This window comes from Falco biarmicus, chromosome 5 (assembly GCF_023638135.1).
Source record: "Falco biarmicus isolate bFalBia1 chromosome 5, bFalBia1.pri, whole genome shotgun sequence".
Taxonomy (NCBI): domain Eukaryota; kingdom Metazoa; phylum Chordata; class Aves; order Falconiformes; family Falconidae; genus Falco; species Falco biarmicus.
In genome coordinates this window covers 49,135,763-49,156,490 of record NC_079292.1, presented here as the reverse complement: position 1 = coordinate 49,156,490, position 20,728 = coordinate 49,135,763, and the positions used below count along the sequence as shown (strand labels likewise).

At 36.7% G+C, this 20,728-nt stretch overlaps 1 protein-coding gene across 1 annotated transcript; it reads right to left on the bottom strand.

The window, feature by feature from the left end:
* Positions 1–3,018: 3,018 nt before the first annotated feature.
* Positions 3,019–12,715, bottom strand: KERA (keratocan). Its single transcript, XM_056341379.1, has 3 exons — positions 12,578–12,715; positions 10,378–11,270; positions 3,019–4,965 (listed from the first exon to the last, which is right to left on the bottom strand). Exons 2-3 carry the CDS (start codon positions 11,261–11,263, stop codon positions 4,793–4,795), a joined length of 1,059 nt encoding a protein of 352 aa, XP_056197354.1. The 5' UTR covers positions 11,264–11,270; positions 12,578–12,715; the 3' UTR covers positions 3,019–4,792.
* Positions 12,716–20,728: the final 8,013 nt, after the last annotated feature.

Genomic DNA, 20,728 nt, shown 5'->3' with positions numbered 1-20,728 from the left:
TTCTACATGTAAATTTCATTTCCGCTGCCCCTAATTAGGAACAGGTCTTGTTTGTGGATGATTCCAGTTTCTTCACTAATTTTCTTATAAAAAAGAATGGGGGAAGGAAAAGGAATCCTTGGAAAAGAGATTTCCAGATATACTTTATCTATGTGACACCATCAGCCTGGGTCTGTGCACAGGCGTAGGAGGAGGTATGAATTCTGTGAGCAACGGGGCATGCTGTTCTGCCGCAGTACGTGTGTGGCAGTCAGGATGGTGCTTCTAGAGAAACCCAGATGCACTGAGCTTCCAGGGAACAGATGAAATCAGACCAACCATTAGCACAGCATGCATAAACATGCTGAAGCTAAAAGACACTGAAGAAACAAAACTAAATCAAGGTAATAGGCAGATAGGTTGGTCTAATGCATATGCTACAGAAACAAGGACAGAAACAGTAATACCCAGAGATAATGCCAAAAAAGAATATCCAGAGTGTTGGCAACAAAGCAGGGAGTGTAAGAAACAACTGTATTGGGAAAGGTTTCAAATTCATTAGAGTACGTATTTGTTGGAACTAGCACTGACAGAGCAAGCGCAGGACCAAGAAGCAATATTACCTCCATTAATGGGGAAGAAGGTAAATTAGCTAAGGCAGAACATGGTGCAAATGATGCTTCATACGCTTGATCTGAAGTGGTTAGTACTACTCCTATCATTACACAGACTGTGTGGTGCCTTGTAGAGGTAGCCTTTTTGTTTAAAAGGGTAAGCAATTCAAGGGTGGGTGAGTGGGGGGTGGGTGATTCACTTACATAGGAGACTTTCAGCCAAGAGGAGGATGCTTACTTGCTGACTTCAACAGTGTCAAAGATCCTCTGCCACACATGGCAGAAGTGGAACATTAGCTTGGTTCAACAACCAACACAGCAGTTCAGGTGTTACAGTAATCTGATTCCAGGTAGATAACAGAACTAGTTGCAATATAATATCACCAAATATTTTTTCTAGGCTGGAAAAATGACAGCAAATATTTGTGGCAAATATTAGAAACCATTTGGGTGCAGCAAGGGTGAATGAAAATCCCTTCAGTGACACAAGATATGTGTTGGACTTACTAATTACAAACATGCAAACTGTCTTGCTAGTTGTCTTCAAAATTTTTACCTCTTAGTGTTTGTGTTTCTTCCTTCAAGTGTCATACAAGCTGCTGTGGTCAATGGCATCTGCAGATGATTGTTGTGGTAATGTTTTTCATTAAAAATGTTGAAGAAGAAAGTGGTAGCCAACAGTTGGAATATTGAGAAATAAATAGAAAATAACAGAGAAGAGCATGGAGCAGGGAGATTCATGCATATTGTTGATTTTTTAACTATGCTGGCAGCATCTATAAAGGACTTTTTTTCCTGCAGAGCCAGCTGCATTATAAAACCACACAGTCCTTTGATAGATCCAGCATCCAGCCTCCAATCAAGCTGGCAGACATGTCAGAAACATCTGGATATTTCTTAGTTCTTGAGCCTTTCACTTTGCTTTAATGCTTTTCTTTACAGAGCAACTCTCTATACCCTAGGTTGAGGCGATAACACATCTGTGTTGATAACCATATTTTCAAAATTAATGTAATATGCATTTCTGGCAAAGCACTTGGTCTTTGTGGTTTGGTTACCAATTGACCACAACTGCAATATGTTTAAGGTGACCTCCTTTGCTCTCAACTTCTCACACTTGCAAATATACTTGTTTCTGTACATGTTCTTCCATTCAAAACTGTTTGTGATGTGCTCTGATAACTAAGTGAAGCAAATGTCAGCTTTATGAAGCCAGCTGTGGATTCACACAGGACAGCTGAGAAGTCTGTTCCTCCCTCCTTGCAGTGAAAGAGTGCAATTTTTTCTGAACCAGGAAATATCAGTGGGAAGTCTTAGAGCAATCTTGGATTAGGAGGGATTAACGTCAGACTTTCAAGCACAGTGATGCTTTTTACATTGTTTTAGGGACTCTCTTCACAGGGAGAAGGACATTGTGTTTTACATTTTCCTTTACAGTCTTCTGGCATAACAAATGGTTTGAATGAGGTGTGGCTGAAAGCCTACATTGTGTAGTTCCACACAATAATGCAATTTAGGCCTTTTATTGTAAACTGAGAAGAAATTTCACCAACTTTCCCAGAATGTTTATGAACATTTTGACTGTTGCAAATAGACACATTCATGCGCTAAAGCAGCTCAAACCCCAGCCAGGGCTGATTTATCTTGTGAAGGTCACTGCAGTAACATAACTGCTTTTCATTCTGCTGGTTCTGGGAGAGGGAATTAAGATGGGACAAATTAGGACACCTAAGATTTTCTCCTTATTAAACAGTACCCAGAAGTGGAGTCAGCAGATGGCATCAAAGGTGTAAAACACAGAGCACTTGGCAGCAGCATGTTTGTCCCAGGTTGTCATAAATTTTTATCTTCACTCAGATCAGACAGGATTTGACAGGGACAAGTTTTGAGCAGAGATCTGCATGTGTCCAAAGATTGTTCCATAAGATAGTACTGACCTTTGAAGAACTAATTTATAAGGCTTTCCACCCTACAGTGGATTGGAAAAATCCATTAATATCAGGCCAGCTGATGGAAAATAACTGCTAAAAGTGATTTCATCAGATTATGTGACCCTGATTTCATCACATAATGCCCGAATCAAGAAGATTGAGTACCTTGATGCTCCAGTATCCCTATATGATTTTACATACCATCACTTCTCATATATAAGCTTGACAACTCTTTGGAGAAGGGTTAGTCTTTTCTATTTTAACGTGTATATACTGCTTAAAAGGGTCATAAATTTTGGCTAGAACTTCATGATGTTTTGCTGTGCAATCAGTTAGAACTGTAAACAATGGTAATAATATGCATATAAGCCTGTGAATATTCACTTTGGAGTATGTATATTTGTTCTTTGATTAAAGTAGAAAGTGATTTCCAAGTACAAGCACATAATTATTGTTATAATTTAATTAGTAGTATTGTCACATAATTATTTTCCCCCAAAAAATAAATTACTATGCTATTATTATGTAAAGAACATAGGTAAACATGCATACATGTTGTATAGAATTTTTAAATATGTATTTTTTCATATAGGGTGAACACAGAGGTACAGAAAATATTTTGCTAGAATGGCAGAAGTTTGTCAGTAATCACATAAAAAGAACTGCAGAAATAAATCTTGTGACAGGTTTTCTGAATGGGTTATTTGTATGATGGTTTTCTGTAATGGGCTATTTCCACAAGTGCAGTGGAGAAGAATAAGGCCTGATTTTCAGGTAAAAAGAGACTGAGTGTTAGAAATTGCAGTTCTCAACCCTTTTAGAAATCTACTTTTAGGAAAATTATTCATCTTCAAAGAAAAAATTATACCACATGCATAGTCTTTACATGCTTCCTACTGAGGCCAGTCTTAAAATGTTAGAAATAGATGCAAGCTATCAAAGAGCAACTAATTGCTTCTATCTACAAATAAAAGACTAAAATAATTGACTGATGGATAGTCTGTTGTGCTATCAGAAATAAAAATGTGATACTCTCCTAGTGAATAGTTGACTCTAATATTTACGTTGACTATTGAAATCCCAATATTATCCTATAAAAACAGAAAAAAAACCAACCACATTTCATGAAAAAATGCCTGCTGATATCTCCCTTTTTAGTACATTTTGAATGTGCTGTGTTCTGAATAACTGGACTTGTCTAAAATCCAGTGTTATTATGTGCATTTAAATGGATTGGCAGATATTTAAATACTGCTCTGAGTTGATTGTATTTGCTTAAACTGATACAATTCCTATGCAATTATTTGGCTAATTCAGTAAATAGCTGGGAAGGAATGTATCTCTTAATTTCTTAATTTTTTCTTTATCATAGTTATATTAACTAGCCATCCCATTTTTTTGTGAAGTACCTAGTCTATGAAATATGTAATCATTACTGTTCTTGGTTGTATCTCTGTGGAAACTAAAATGAATCAAATATTCAATTACTATCCCAAAGCTACAGAAAGAAATGGTGTTAAAACTAGAAATGGAATACTGAAGAATCAAACAGCAGAAAATTGGCATTTTGACAGACCAAGATTTCATCTCACATTCCCTTGTTGCTGGATTTGAATTAGATCTGTGTATTCCAATTCTGAAATCATACACTGAATGAATCCATACAACAATACGTATTCAGTATATTGCTTTGGACTTTGAGCCTCATATACTTCATGGTTTAAGAGTATCAGTCTTCAAAGGATGACAGCAATTTATGAGTTATTTACATGTTAAGTGGCTGTTCACCATTGGTCACTATCTTAAAAAAGGCAGTGGCCCTTCTGATAACTAGTAGTCATACAACTTGTGATTTTTCTAGCATAAATATTTAGCCAAGTGCATCCAAATTCATTGTGGTAGGTACTATGGAACAAAATAAGGAAATACAACTTGTCTGTAGCAATGATAACAGGGTAGACGTAGCATTTGACAAGAAAGATGGAGTAGACAAGAATTTGCTTTAGAGTATCTGGGATTTTACACAGATGATTTTCAAAATATTCGCATAAGGAATTCTTAGTTAAAATGTTAAGCATGTTTGATATCCATCTTAAATCTCTTCTGAAAGAAGAACAATCTTTTCAGCCATAGAAAAGATGCAAGTAAAGTAAAAATTAAAGTCAAAATAAAGCTGTTAGTTCTTGATTTATGAGTTAGGACAAGTTTCATTCCAGCAAAACTTGTATCTTAGAACTCTCACACCATAAGAGTGACACTGTCATATCTTTAGATGACAACAGCCTGAAGTAGTCGGAAACATATCATGATGTCCAATGGGATTGGAGGTTGAATTTCATTTCCATCCAGGCGAAGGTATCGGAGGCGAGGGATGTTGCCATAAAAACCATAGTCTTCTGCTATGGCAATTGAGACTGGGCATATTTGAGTACCATTGACACCTGAAAATATAGATGAACATGTTAGGTAATTTCCATGGGAAAAATTAATGAAGATAAAATTTATTTAGAAAACAAATAAGACAGGCTTCCATTGATATTTGCAGGGGAGACACTTGCTCCTATCAAAGCTGGAAAATGTCAAATTAACAATTAACTGCTCTTTTGATCAAGCAAAAAAACATCTTAACACAATGTAATCTAGATCAGTGAATCACCTATCCAATGTGTTGCAATTATGAATAAAGGCCACTAGATGCATAATTTTACCTTGGACAGACAGGGAACTAGGCAACAGTAACTGCTCGTTTGCAGTATGTGCTCTCTGCCCTCAGAGAGAGCAGAACAAGGTTAATGCTGAGAGATTGTGAACGTCTTACTGCAATGACAGTACATTAATTTTAGCTGATAATATTGCCCGGTGATGGTCTTGCATTCAAAATGGTAAAAGTATTGAATAAGAACAGTTTTTTCTATAGTTCTGTAACTTTTAACATCTGTACTTTCCTGTTATCTCAAATTCTTCAGTATGGTTGGTTTTAATAGCAAGAATATAACTTCCACAATGGGATTTTTTCCTTTGTAATCTGAAAGGCAACAAGTCCTTAAAATTCTTTATAAATCATGCACAGCTTGTTTCAGTTCAGATAAAATTTGAAACTATGGCTTAAATCATTACCCATTTTCATAAGAGTTGAATAGATTGGGTTCTTTACATTGTCTCCCTTAAGTTACCTCTGCACTGCCACTTGGCTAAAATGTTCTTCATATTTCGTCTTTAGCTATTTCACTATTCAGTTTCACTGCCCAGTTTCAGCCTCAAAATGGCCTTATTCTAGAAAACACTGAAGTAAAGTTTATCAAAAATATCAAATTCCTTTGACCAAAAGATGGTATTTAGTGATTGGACTGTCTGAGGGTCTCGTTGGACTCAGACCACCTGCAAAATGTGGCTGGATGGAGAATGTGTGTGTAATATTATTTTTTTTTGAGCAGTTTTTTAGCAGCCCAGAAATAGAAAAAAAAAGCTTTCTACTATTTTTTTTTCTCCCTTTATATTTAGCAATGATAATATGCACATGCTATTTATTAAAATCTGAAAAAATAGTTAAATGTTATAATGAAAAAAACACGTTGGGCTTTTTTTTCCCCAAAAAAAAAGAAAAAAAAACCCCACCAAAACCAAAACCCACCCCATTTTGAAAAACTCCCCAGAGGTTTGAAACATCTTGGAAATGGACTTCGTCTTTTCCACGGAGACTGAGTAAATACATCCAGTTAGCCAAGACCTAAGACTTTTATCATATTCATGATATCAGAATGTCTTTGCCTATGTTGTGAAATGTTATTAATGTTTGTAAAGCATTTGATATTCTTGGAAGAAACAAGCTACAGCTTATTTTCATGCATGAAGCTATGAAACAGAAAGCTTGAGAGTGAGCTTTCATTATGAAAACATTTATTAAAAGTTTTACAAGTGAATCAACACTGTAGCAGAAAATATCTGCCTTTTCAGGCCAGCATTACTGTCCTTAGGAGACAAGACAGCTTCATGTGTGTTCTAAAGCTTTGTGTTCTCTGACATAGGAACTATCCCTCTGCATTAGTTTTCACTGAATTAATTATTCCAGCCTTAAAGTGAGGCAGCAGTTATCTAACTACAGGCCACCTATGAAGAAGTTATATCCTGATGATGTGTGGTATGAAGTGGTTTGGGTTTTTATTGTTCTCCCATGAAAAGTAAATCCTACTCAGCCTATCAGAGGAGTAAAAGCCTCTCTGTCTCTCTCTCTTCTCTGTTCATGGGTATATCGCTGAATTTTGCTTAAACAAGAGGGACAGGGCAGTTCATCTACACAGGTACAATTCATTCTACCTAAACTGATCCACGTGGAGGGTAATTTCAGTCTATGTAAACCATTTATACTCTATTTGTAAACTCTAGAAAGAGATAAGAACTTCCAAAAGGTGATTCACAGCTCCTTAAAATGGGATGGTGTTCCCTCTGCAATTGTATCTCTTTCCATTAACTGAGTAGGTGATGTGTATGACTAACCCAAACTAGACACAACAATCTAGGATGCTTAATTCAAATAAGATTAATTCCACCTGTTGTCAACAGTATTGTTAAGTGGTGAAATATTTAAAAATGCGAGTCTGGAACTGCTATAGGGGAAAACTGCAGAAGAGGTTCTCATTAATGCCTCATACTGTACATCTGCTGAAAAACCACAGAAGATTCTGTTTCTTTTCAAGTAAAACTCATAATTTAGAAACATTCAAAAAGCAAGTTGATTTAGAAGATAGATATGTTCTGATAGATATGTGATCTGGTTTTTCTTGTAACCTCTAGCTGCACGCGCTGTAGTCCAGTAGTTGGACTCTCTACTTTTCACATAATATTTAACTGAAGCAGCCATGGATTAGCCAGGAAATATGTACCTCTGGGCTCTTCCAGCAAAGAAGCCAGTACCAGCTATAGTGCGGGGGTCTGAGAATAAGTCACGATCTGGAACTTCAACCGTTTCTTTCCAAATATCCTAAAATGGATTCTCTTAGACTGGCATTGCTACCGGCCTCAAGAACTTCTCCCTTTCCCTACATATGGAATAATACTAGCTTAAAGGAGCTATCCCAGTCTCCTGGTGTTCCTCAAAGTGAATTTGCTGTTCACTTCCTTTTATTGCTCCTTTGAGGTCTGTAACACCACCTACTTACCCTCGCCGACCCACTACATAATTGTTTCATGCCTTCTCTTCTTTTTGCTTCTTCTAACACTCCCTTTTCCATCATTCAATGTCTCCCTAGAGCCTTGCATGTGTATCTCATAAATAAATACGTAAACATGTGTGGTTTAAAAAGCCATGGAACAAGTGTCTTTTGTAGCCATAATTACTTTTGGGTTTATGTTGATTTTATTTCCAAATTAGAAGTACTTTTTTTTTCCCCTGTGTATTGTGACCCTTTGGGCAGGGGCCACAGGGGAAATTCTGGTTTGACTGAGACCAATGATGAGGCTATCATTGACTTCACTGGGCTTTAAATATTGCCTTATATCTTCATGCATGGTCTCTGCAGAAATAAGACCTTAGACTTTATACAAAGAACTGGTATTATACAGTAACAGCCAATAAAAAGTAAGTAAATAGTATTAACATAGAAATTTTGATGCCTGAGCTCTTAAAATGTCAGCAGTGTAGCTATGAACCACCACAGAGAAAACAAAGCAACAATTGGCAGGTATGCAGGGGTGTCTGAGAATTAATTTTATAAAAAGAGCTTGTACTGAATACATAAAAGTAAACTTTCAGAAGGAACCTTTTGTGGAAAAAACAGATCCAGACTTTTACAGTTATTTTTCTTTCAAAATTTTTACATTTGTTATCTTCAGTAATGACTGACCATCAGCTTCTTGGGTTTAAGAAGACAAAAAAATTCTGCAGAATTAATGCCATATCTTATTACTTCTGCCTGATGGAATTACATTCCTTGTTTGTGATCCTAAAGACCCTTCACGATATCGTCTATTAGAGCAGTGTCACATCAAGACTATGTCATTATCCTTTACCTCTTGAGCATTTATGCTATGTGGTAGAATACCCTTTACATAATACCTGCATTCCATTTAAGGTGTTAGGTTGCCATTTTTAATATTTTTTGACTACCTTATAAGTATTTACTAAGAATAAAACTTTTTTAAAAAAAATTAAGAGCAGTCTTGTTCTTAAATCAGTAATGAATTTTGAAAAGTGGTAAAAACATTAAGGAATATAAGGCTTGTGGAAAACCATTGTGATTTAGGCTCACAGATACCCATGTGTCATTGGAAAATAGATCTTGAGTTTGCACATACTACACACGTTGGTTTTCATGGTTTTAACCTTCTTAAAACTCATTTGGAAAAGGAAGATAATTTGGCAGCTCTTTAAATGCTACCTAGATGCAGAACGCTTCTTAAACTGGACAGGTTACATTCAATTGATTTCAATTTAGTTTCCACTTGAAGTGACAGGAGATAAAGTCTGCAGCTGAGGCCTCACAGTGAACCAATTAAAATAAATCCCTTTGTAACCAGTGGGCAATAAAGTATGTTCAGTAACAATACATGTCATAAGCCCTAACTCTAATTAACTGGTAGACTTCTTGCAGGCCACTTAAATATGTGACAGTTGTACAGAACTGATTTTTCTTCGCAAGGTTTCGTACAGTTGTTTTTCAAAATGCAGTGAATTAACCTGAATTATTAATAGGTATCTTCCTTTCATATGTCTTTGTTTCATACAGAAGCCAACCCATTATATTTAGTATACTTGTGAACTACACTGACACAAAACAGGAGTAAGGAACCATTTATTCCATTAAATCACCGTGACAGGAAGACAAATGTAGAGACTTGGTTACCTTCTGTGCAGTGATAAATAGAAAGTCATCACTTTGATTTTGGCTTATGGCATGAAACAAAAGGATTTAAAGACTGTAGGACTTACTGAGCAGATACTTTACCTAGTGTCCATAACATCCCCACTGTACCTGGATGAATCTGGAAGCAGTGCTAGAAGCAGAGCTGTGACATGACAACAAGCAGAAGCCTTGGATACAAAACCTTGTCTCATTTATACAAAGTAGAAAATGTTAGAAGACATTTGAGGAGACAAACCTTAGCAGGACAAAGCTTCTGTAATGCCAGTAGGAAGATTTTTTCATAAAGACTAAACCCAAGTGTAAGCATTTTGCACACAGTAAAGAAAAGATGGGGAAGATATTCAAGCCTGAAATACTCAATATCCACATTCTAATTAGTAATATTTGAAATAGATTGTGTTGACTACAACCAACGTTTTGTTCTGTTTTAAGGGTGCCTCCCCTTAAGCTCTCATTACATAATTTAGGTGGGCAGAGAGATACTCAGAAGAACTGAGCACACAGCAATTCTGGGAGTTTAGTGAAGTCTCTAACATGCTCAGGAACTTTGAAAATCTAATAGTTATACAGATGTGGATTGGATATCCTAACTTGCTGCACCCACTTTTTTATTGTTGTTTCTTGCTTATTTACTCCTAGCCTTTCTGTGGAAAACTTAATTTGTTCCCACAAAATGATTACCAGCGTGTATATAGCAAAATGTGAATGCACAAATTCTCCTTAATTCACTCATATTTCTGATCGGTTTGCAAAGTGTTTTTTCTGTATGCATATGAACATTTTTCACATCTGGTATTACTTCAATGCACATATTTGTTTGTCATATTTTAGACGTTAGTTGAAAACTGACCTGTGGGAGGTCCTTTTGCTCTTCTCCCTATAATCTACAGCACATTTTTGATCTCTTCATTTCAAAGAATATTTTTGTGTTTAAGTAGACATTTTAAAATAATTATGTTGTGTTAGGATCCCACACTGACAATGCACACTTACTTTTGATTCGGTTGTGATCAAGGTGAAGGTGCTCGAGATGAGCATTGATTGGCGGAATTTTAGTGAGCTGGTTGTGGGACAGCTGTAGGTCTAGAATAGATGAAACGTTAAACCCATTTGGGGGAATACCGTCATCAGATAATTTATTGTAGTTCAGCCTAAGGAAAGTCACTTTGGGTATTGCACTGAAGTAGTTTTCTGGTATCACTTCAATGGAGTTGTTGTCCAAAAACAGCTGCAGTGTGTTAGCTGGAATGCTTAAGGGCATTTTCTTGAGTGAATTTTTTGCTATGTTGAGTTGCATGAGATTGTTGAGTCCTTGGAAGGTGTCACTTTGAAGAGCGCTGTCCAACAAACTGTTCTGGTGCAGATCTAACATAGTAAGGTTTTCCAAGTTGCTGAAGACTCCTTCTGGGATTCTGGAAATTCTGTTTCTAGCCAGTCTTAGCTGTTCCAGTCCCACTGGTAATGGGGCAGGCACCTCTTCCAATTCGTTGTCTTCAAGGAATAAGTAAAGCAGCCTTTTCAGCTTGCTCAAAACACCACTCTCAATTCCACTGTTGGTGATCTTATTCTTGTTCAGATTTATCCATCTCAGATGAGTGGCATTCACAAAAGGCTTCTCCGAAACTGTTTCTATTAGATTGTTTTGAAGATAGAGATACCAAATTCTTGCTGGGATTGCAGGTATTTCTTTAAGTCCTTTGTTATCACAGTATAATGCGTTGGGGAAACTGGGAGGACAAAAGCACTCTCGTGGACACTCAGAAGTGTAGTGAGACCAATGCTCAGGATCCAGATCATCATAAACTTGTCTCACAGTTCGAGTCCACACAGAATTGACCAAGAATAAGAGCAAAAGGCTTGTATAGACTTTTAGAGACATTGTTTGCCTTGGAAGGGGAGAAAAACAGTTAGCTCGCTCTCTCAACAGAACTCTCCAGCAGTGTACTAGTTTAGCAAAGCCGTATTACATAGAAAATAATATTTCCTTCATAAATAGCAAATTCTGTCTTCTGTGATATTACCTATAGCTTGTTAAGGAAAAACTGAACAGTAATATAAGAGTTATAAACAAATCAGTGCTACATGTTGAAGAACATTTTCCCAATTTGCTTTAGACTCCACATTGGCTACCAGTTTAACTGATGTTCATGCAAGTGTCATTCCAAAGAACCTGAAACCACAGATCATTCTTCCGACATTGAGTGATTATAAATTTAAGTTTTCCTGTACAGAACTATAAACTACTTCGTATAAGGTACCATCTTCAGTAAAGCTATCAATACCATGATGATATAAATACTACTGTACTCAGTGTTCCTCCTTTTAAAATTCATCATACCCTCTTTTCTGTTTTTCCTCTCTTAATATATAATGACATCTGGATCAGATTTTCTAGAGTCTTTTCTCATCACAGAAAAGTGAAAGATCAAAGAGTGTTTTAACAGCTGTTTGTTGGGCATGTTCTTAAAAAGCTTGGAGGGAATATGTTTGAGTAATCCATTCCCCTCCCTCATTCACTCTCTCATATCCAAAGTTATGAATTTTCTTTTCTAAAGCAAACAGCCAAAAAAAAAGCCTGATCTAAATGATACAAAAAGTAAATCCTAATCAAATCAAATTGTATAGACCCATGCATCTTGTATCTGTTTTGCTTAATTAATTATTTGCTTTATTTAACTGTTTCCACCATTAAATGATGAACAAAATCATCAATAATAATTTACTCCAAAGGGAAATATTTGTGTAGCACAAAAACAGTGCTTCACAAACTCTGTTATCTTGCTTGCCTGCTGATAAAGGTTAGCATGTATTTTGCAATGCAGAGGCAAGAGACTGACAGCTGAAAATTCTGGTCAAAATTAGGAGGTTAGTTTTGGCAAAAATAGTATTTAAATAAAAAGTAAATTCTATCATAGGATTAAGGCACCAGCAAAGTTAAGAGCTCTGTTAAATTGCTGCATATGAAATGTAGTTATTTAATAGTTTTCAACATCGTTAGTAGCAGTAACAAGTGTAGTATCCCACAGATCTTGCAGCCTCAGAAACTGTTATCTGGAAGCATTCCAAAAAAGGACAAATAAATTATTTCTACAGAATAACATCTCTAATTTACACAGTGAAATGGCACCTTCTCACTGTGTAAATATTCATAACCTTAATAACATTTTTAAAAAAGAAATATAAAACAATTTACCTTGTTAGTCAAGTTCCTGGAGCTATCTGAAGCCAGTTAGAAATCACTGTAAATTCACAGCTTTTGGCTGTTAACCACTGTGTTTGCTTCCTGTCCTCCTAAGAATTAACAGCATATAAAACTTGAAGTACATGCTAGTATTCCCAGATGTATTACCATACACACCTTATTAGCTATTGTTTCTAATTTGACGTTGCTTCAGAGTTTGGGCTTACCTCAGCTTTCTTGGATCTTCTTCTCTTTCTATTGGTCACTGTTGTTAGACTGTAATAGCTTGAGTCAGGCTACAAGCTGTGTTCTATGAATACAGCCTAATATATACGCATCAGTGGCTACAGCTTTTAACCCCTAAAATAACTAAGGCACCTTCAGCACCTAGGCAGGAAAAGACAGGAAATCCTGACTTTAACATCAAGCAGCCACACAGCTGAAAACAGTCGATTTGTACGTTTTAGCAGATGAGAGGAACTGGTCTAGATGAAACAGGTAGCACAAAGTGTTCCTTTATTCAAAATTTTTGTCAGAAGACCCTTCACACGCAAAGCTGGCTTACATCATAATTCATTCTCGTAATACCTGAACTGGCCACAAAGAATTAAAAACAGTGCCATCTGTTTCTACGGAAATATTTTATTTGATTTTTATCAAACGCAGATGCTGCCATGCCATTTAAAGACATAATTCTTGATTAAGAGGAGAAGATAGCAGAAGAATTGCTAAGGATTTTTTAATAACACATTTTCATTTCTTTAAAGATTAAACCATACCTTTTTTGTTGTTGTTCAGAGAGATATTTACATATATTTCTACAAAGTTATCATACTCTCCAGTGCCTCCTGCAGTGAGGTCTGGTTTTAATTATCCAGGCACCAATTAGTTATCTTGTTTTATCATTGATCTAAAGTAAACACTTTCCAGCCAACTTGCTAACATAGACACATATTTCTCACATTAAGTATTTTGGAGGATTTTAATTTTCTTTTTCAGTCCAAGATTACAGTAACAACTTAATATCAGGAAAACTGGCCACATTCAAAGCCAGAACAATGGCATAAGTTTTTAAGGGAAGAAACTAATGGAAATACTGAAAATAGAAAATATATCCTGTACCTTTTATGAGTTTATATTAGTTTTAAAACTTATTTGTATAATTATTTTAATTCAGTTTCATCTAATTTATTTTAACAATAAAACCTCTAACAATTTATATCATTATATTTAATACTTTTCTTCCTAAACTAATAATGTTTCAAAAGAAGTTTGGAAGTAGACAAATAGATGATTAATTTAAAAAAATGGAAAGTAACCTTTCAGTATGTGTGCAGCTTCCACTGACTTCAGCAAGGTTAATGTTAAACACATCATAATTTTTTTTTCATAAGTATATTTTTGTATTACCCTGTTTTGTTTATCAGTAATTTTAATTGGCTTAAGTATGTGCTTAAAAATAGAAAGTGCTTAAGTGTTTCATTCTGCTAGAACTCCAGATCCTTCAATAGCTCTTAGAGATTGTTTGGGCTTTCTTATAAGCCAGGTATAAAATTGATTCCTGCACGCATGCTAACCCGAATATTTCAGAAGTTCAAATGAGATGAAATTAATTTACATCTATACCTAAAAATTAAGGTTCTAACTTTAAGCACATGTCTAATTATAAACAGAAAAAAAATAACCTTTTTATTACGAGTGTCACTTTAAACACCTAAAGATTAAAATGTTTCCTTTGACCTCCCGCAGCAGATGTGATGCCACATGCTAATGATGAGGAGGCTTGTCAGCTGGAGTCCAGGGAAGAAAGGTGGGGAGAGGCAGAGGCACTGCTGTATGAAAGTTAAAATAGTTGTGAATGATTTAAGGAGACTTCAGCATAAAAAGGGCATCAATAATTCTTGTAAAAGCCGGGCAGTGCAATGTAAAACTGGTTTGCATTTGTGCTAAATCTGCACAGAGTGTATAGAGAGAATATGGAGGCACTGAGGTCTGTTCATCGTTAAAGAATGAACTGAGACCTGCACAAATGGTATACTGAAGGGTTTAAAATAGTGAGTCCTGGTGGCAAATACCTGTTGTGACACACTTAAGTGCAAGTTTCCAGATGTTGCGTATTAAAAAAAAAAAGAAAGATTGATTTATCTTATGTTTCATGGGGGTCTGAATTTACCCTTTAACCTGCTAACCATGTACAGATGTTTGTTATGTTGTCATAGAAGTCACTGGCAGAGGGACCTGCTGGTTACCTTGTGACAGGCAGTGGGACTATTTGTACGAACTACAGTTCAGCAAGTGAGAGGTGTGTCACAGTGTGCCCTTTGTTGATCTGAAGGCCAGGTATCTGATCCTTATCCAACACATATGCTGCCAGCCCATTCAAAGAAGCCGGAGAAGAACTAAGACGTTCACAGTAATGTGAATTTTTGTTTCTTCTGTTGCAAAGAGCAGAAAAAAATGACAAGAAATGTCCTCAAAATCAGGAAGAAAGGGTGTGATGACTGTAATATGTATTTTCATCTGCACTCAAAAATTTTGGAAAGAAGTCTGCAGGAAGAAGTGATTCCTCGGATGCCCAAGCAGACTTTTCAGAAAGGACTGCTTTCCATGCTATCTTCAAGATTACACACATATTTCCCATGATGCATTTGTTTTGTTCAGTCCTCCATCATCTGGTGTTACTATTTATTATTTAAAGGGAGCAATATATGGTAATAAAGTTTTATGGACTAATAAAAGACCATGGCCAAGATTTTCAAAAATGACTAATGGTTTGGGAGGCTTTTTGTTTTGAGTATCCAACCTGAGACACTTTCCAGGGCCTTGTGTTCAGTAAGAGGGCGTTAAGAATTTTGTGTTAATAAGGTAATTTTTAACCTGCGAAGCTGAGCAATCAAAGGCAAATATCAGTGAAACACAAACTGCTCCTGAGACCACGAACAATCTCCCCAAAAGTAACAGTGTGCAAGGTATTTGTGGAAAAATTATTACAGTAAAAATACTGTGAATGCCCACTCTGTGAATTTGGGAGACCTTTTAGAAGATACTCTTGGGAGCATTCTAGTTTGAGGAAGATGTCTCAAGCTATTAGATGATTTTTGCTCCATACATCTCCTGGCAATCCACACTGTTATTCAATGTAATAGGAGAATCTGTATTAAAAAAATATCAGAAAGTGAGGAGCACCAACAACTGCAGAGTGTGTTAACATCTCCTTGAAAAGAGTGATGTACATGCTTGAGACTAGAACAGCCCACAAGCTTGAGAAAGACTAGAAGGGCTACACAGATAAACTAGAAAGACCCACTGGAGGAGGTACGGACAACTGGGAGTGCTGTAAGAGCTGTTGTTTTGTTCCAGCATTGAAGTTGCTGACGGTGAAAAAATGCATTGCTTTCTTTCAATAATGGCTGCCATATGTCTCATATTTAATACAAAGTAAGGTCTGTTATACATCAAGCATGTGTATAGTTCATCACCAGCAAACCCATGAGTATACTGCAAGCAGAGCTAATTCACTGGCTCTGTGGGTTGCTCCATTTAGCACAAGCTGCAATCCAGGGTGCCTAATTTGGGTACTATGTTACCAAAATGCAAGTGTCTTGCTCCAAAGGACAATCTGCTTATCTGAAACGTGCTCTTAAATTCCCTTCATGGTAACTAATAAAAAAGTGGTGCTTCGGAACCTGAAGGGAGTAAGTCCAGTTTATGTTCCCATCAGCACATTACTGATAGCTCCAGCCACCCATGCAAACCACTTAGGGCAGGTGTTTACATTTAGTCAGGGTTCAGTCCACCTCTTTCTTTTCTGAAGATTGGGGTGTAGTGGTGATCTCTTTTTTGCATTGCTGATTGAAATAAAGTAGGAAGCTCTGAGTTTTACTCAGTCACAAAGACAAAAGTTCTATTTCCAAACAATTCCATGACCAGACAGTGATATATCCCAACTAATAATATCTGCTACTCCTTTTAAAAAGGAGCCACAAAAGGTCAACAAGACCAAAGAGACTAAAATAAAGCAGATGAGTGAGCCTGCCAGGCTAGCCCAAGGGACAGTGCAGACAGATCAAAGAGGCCAGCACAGATGTCCCAGACCCTGCTAGAATGGACAAATTTTACTCTACATCATTCCTTGTGGGGGACAAAAAAACCCACAACCAAACAACAAAAAACCCACACCAAAAAACACACCCCAAAAAAACACCAAAACAAAAAAACCAGACCCACACCAAAACAGAAGCAGGAACTCTGCATCTCTCCTAGAAGCCTAGAATTGTCTGCCTAGACATCTCAGTGAGAGAAAATGCATCTTCTATGTAAACAGGCATTTCTGTGCACATACAGGCAGTGGAAGTATAGAGTTCACCCAGGGAGCTTTCAGGTTAGATTAGGAGACACCCTGGAAAATAGTTGGGCTGGATTAATTTGTGATATGTAAATGTTTGTATAGGATTTAGGAAGATGAGATCCTATTCTAAAAGTCCAGAAAAAAAATTCTAGCAGTTTACTTTCTGCACACCTTCACTCCTTTGTAAAAACCACAGTGAGAACTGAGTAGCTCAGCTTAAAGAGACCCTTGCAGAGAAACACATTTCAGAACAGAAAAACTGTGGAAAAGGGCTCAGCTTTTATGGGAAATACACTGCTCTCCTGAATATGCCTCATTAAGGAATTTTTTGGCCCTTTCTCTATTTTGAGCTCTTTACCACAGTGACACCATAAAAAGGTTCCATGACACAATGCCAAGATCTGGTATTTATCTTGGCTAGATAGGTTTAGTTTACCTACTATGTAAATGTAACTGTCAAACTCTTACTTTAATTTGTTTTCATGTTTTCAACAATTTCAATACTGAAACAAATTTATCCTACTCGGGGACCCAATTTGTGAAATGCTTGATGTACGGCCATATATGCTAAATGTATCTTAAATATCCAACATGCATTTATCAATTACGCACATACATGGAGTTCTTGGGTCTGCATATGGCTATTTAGATGTTTAGTATTTTCCAAGCAACTAACAGTAAATTAAAACAAATTAGTCATCCGACACCCATTTTGTAAATCTGCAGGTTTGAAAAATAAACCATCATGGATTAAATACTCTAAGATAGCGTAAACATTCTGTGAGGTGTTAGTGCTACTTTTGTTTTCTTATTGCGTTCTGTTGTTAAAGAAGTCCAAAAATATTTGATATTACCTTCATTTTTAATTCCCACAATACGATGATGAATTCCGAGAAGTGTAGACTTATAGAAAGATCTATCCTCTAAAATAAACGACAAGGGTTTCAGAAAAAAGTACTCCCACAACTTAAAGAAAGAAATATTTTAGTCTCCTTACAATAAATCTCTGCTATAGTGATTCTGCCAGATGAGAAATTCAAGGTTCAGGTGCTTTTTTAGCATTTAGAAAGAAAAGCCAAATGGCATTAAGGTATATGAAAACCCAGCCCTTATTTTATTTTCCATAAATTGTCATATTTTTGGTTTAATTTTTAATGCAGATACTCTTGGGAAATACTGAAATTAAACATTAGATTATGTGATTTTTTTCTTGAACTGGCATGTTGGTCATAATTTGTGAGAGTTGGCATTTCCCAAAGCACTCAGGTTTTCTTCCAGAATCCTGACTCAAAGCTAGAATCTCACTCACCATGAATACTCCAGTCACTAATTATCCTTTCAGATGTAACATGTTGAAACTAAGTCTTTATACTATGGATGAAAGTCCTCAGCATCCAGCACGTTGGTGCCAGCTGACACCACCTTTTTCTTCGGAGACAGCTCTGGAATCCAGCTCCAGGGAGAATTCCTGCATCCATCCCTATCCAAGTACCATGCAGCACTCTAGAGGCCTTTGCCAGGGTTGTGCTCCAGCATTGCCTGCTCTTAGATGATTCCCCAGTCATCATGGTGGCTGCTGTAAATCCCAGAGGTAAATGCTTTGTTACTTTCTGCATTCTGTATATAATATATACCTCAGCTCAGGTCTGTGGCTTTCATTGGGAGCAACAGACCCTGCCATCCTTTTGAATCCAGGGTGGGAATGAAAGTACTGAAGGGGGTGACTTTTCTTATTTAAACTTAGGGACCTGAATAAAATCATCTCGTTTTTACACATGGAATCACAAATTCTTCTTGAAATCAATGCAGTATTGCACATAAGTTTGAGAACTTATTCATCTTACTGGGGTTTTTTTTTTTTGGCAGCAACATGGTCATAATGATGAAGTCTTAATGTGAAGTTGAGGAAACACTTGTTTTCTGGTTTGGAAACCAGTCTGCAGAGTCAGATGGATGGCAGATGCACATGATGAGATACTGGAAATTTGATGAAAATGGGAATTTCGAAAGATAGCACACTTGGCCTTACTTATCCTGAGGACAGCTTGTTGTTAAATTGGTTTATAGGGTATAAAATGTCTAAAGACTTCCAGTACTTCTGTCTGAAGTCTTACACATGTTTCAATAAAAGCATTATCTTCAATAAAATGCATTTTTACAGGTATTATTCAATACATTCCAAAGTGTCTTTGTAATTTTATTAATACGTGCTCTAGTGAGGTGGACCAGATAACACTGATATCTTGCACAGTTTACTCCATGCTAGGAGACAAGCGATAAAGACAAAAATGCTCTTTTGCACAGCATGTCTGCCTGCATAGTTAAATCTAACAGCCCATTTTCTTTACAGGTCCAAAGGCTACATGATAACTCAGTGACCTCCGTATCCATAAACCCTTGTTCTGAGCAATACAAGAACTGATTGAGTTGCAGCAGGAAAGATAACAGGGGCAGCAACCTCGACATGAGCATGGGACTCCTGGGATGGAAGCTCTCCGAGTTAGTGATATAGTAGTATTTTTCTCTTCTGAGTGCTGCTGCACCAACCCCAGCAAGGAGTTCTTCAGTCTGTTGGGAAAATATGCATTACCTGTCTTTCAGGCAGTGCAGCTATGCCCAGAGGTAGCCCTAGCAAGCAGCTCCTCCAGAGACATGAGATGTTTGAGGTTTTGCATGTTGGATGAAGGATAGAAACCTAAAGTCAGCAAATTCCGTATTGTTAAGCAGCTAGTTATGTTTTCTGACAAAGAAATGTGCTACAATCTACACTGTTATTCCAGACTTTGTTTTCTCTCACCAACATTCATGTCTGTCCATTTGGGAAAAGAAAAACCTGCACTTGCAGGGTCTGATTCTAAGAAAATATTTGGGTGATTTTTCTGACCTCCACTGCTGAGATACTATAGTGGGGATCTCTCTGCAACTATAAAAGTGTGTCTTGGATGCTAATCAGAATCATCTTACAGTGGTTTAAGTGTTACAACCAGATCTGACAGAAGATATGGGCAGCATTTTTTTTTTCATGAACTTTTAAAAATATTTTTAAACATATTGTAAGAATGGATTTAGACGCTGTTGCTCAAAATGTCACTGAAGATTACTTTCTTTGAGGGAATAAAAGACCCCATGATCCTTTCCTTGTGAGGTGGGTTTGATTTACCCTCTTTTGCCAGAATAGTATACTTTTTCTAAAGTAAAGCTTTCCTTTTGTTCAGAAATCAGGTGCATTTGACTGAATGTGCTTCCATTGTCCGCATTGTCATCTGGACTATAAATAGCATTTCCCCTTTTGTGTATTTGCCTCATTTCTTCACTGCCTTCTAATCAAGACTTATTTTTCTGCTATTTATTAACAATTTCAGAATAAAAAGATGCTGTACCACAGAGGCACTGTATAAGGGGAGTTATACTTACATAATAATTATTCAGGTAATCAAGACTTGTTATAAATGCTGTGTTTTCTGATCTGCAGATTAAGATTCCAGATTCTAAAAATAAATATAACTCTCACCCCTAAACATGTAGATGGGGTTATGCACACAAAAGAATCATGGCTTATAACACTGAAGAGCAGCAATATGTATTTTTCCAGATATGATACTGCCCACTGAAATCCTCAGCTCCTGATTGTGTGCCTGCACCTTCATATACATTAACGGAGGGATATAAAGCAAAAAAAACCCAACCACCTAGAAGCTTTAGGGTCTGCAATAGCTATCAAACTGAGGACAACTTCTAAGTATCCAAAATGAATTATTTAGGGCAAGGATTTTATGTGGTTCAGTGAGCACAGACCTGAGCAATTCAGTCTCACC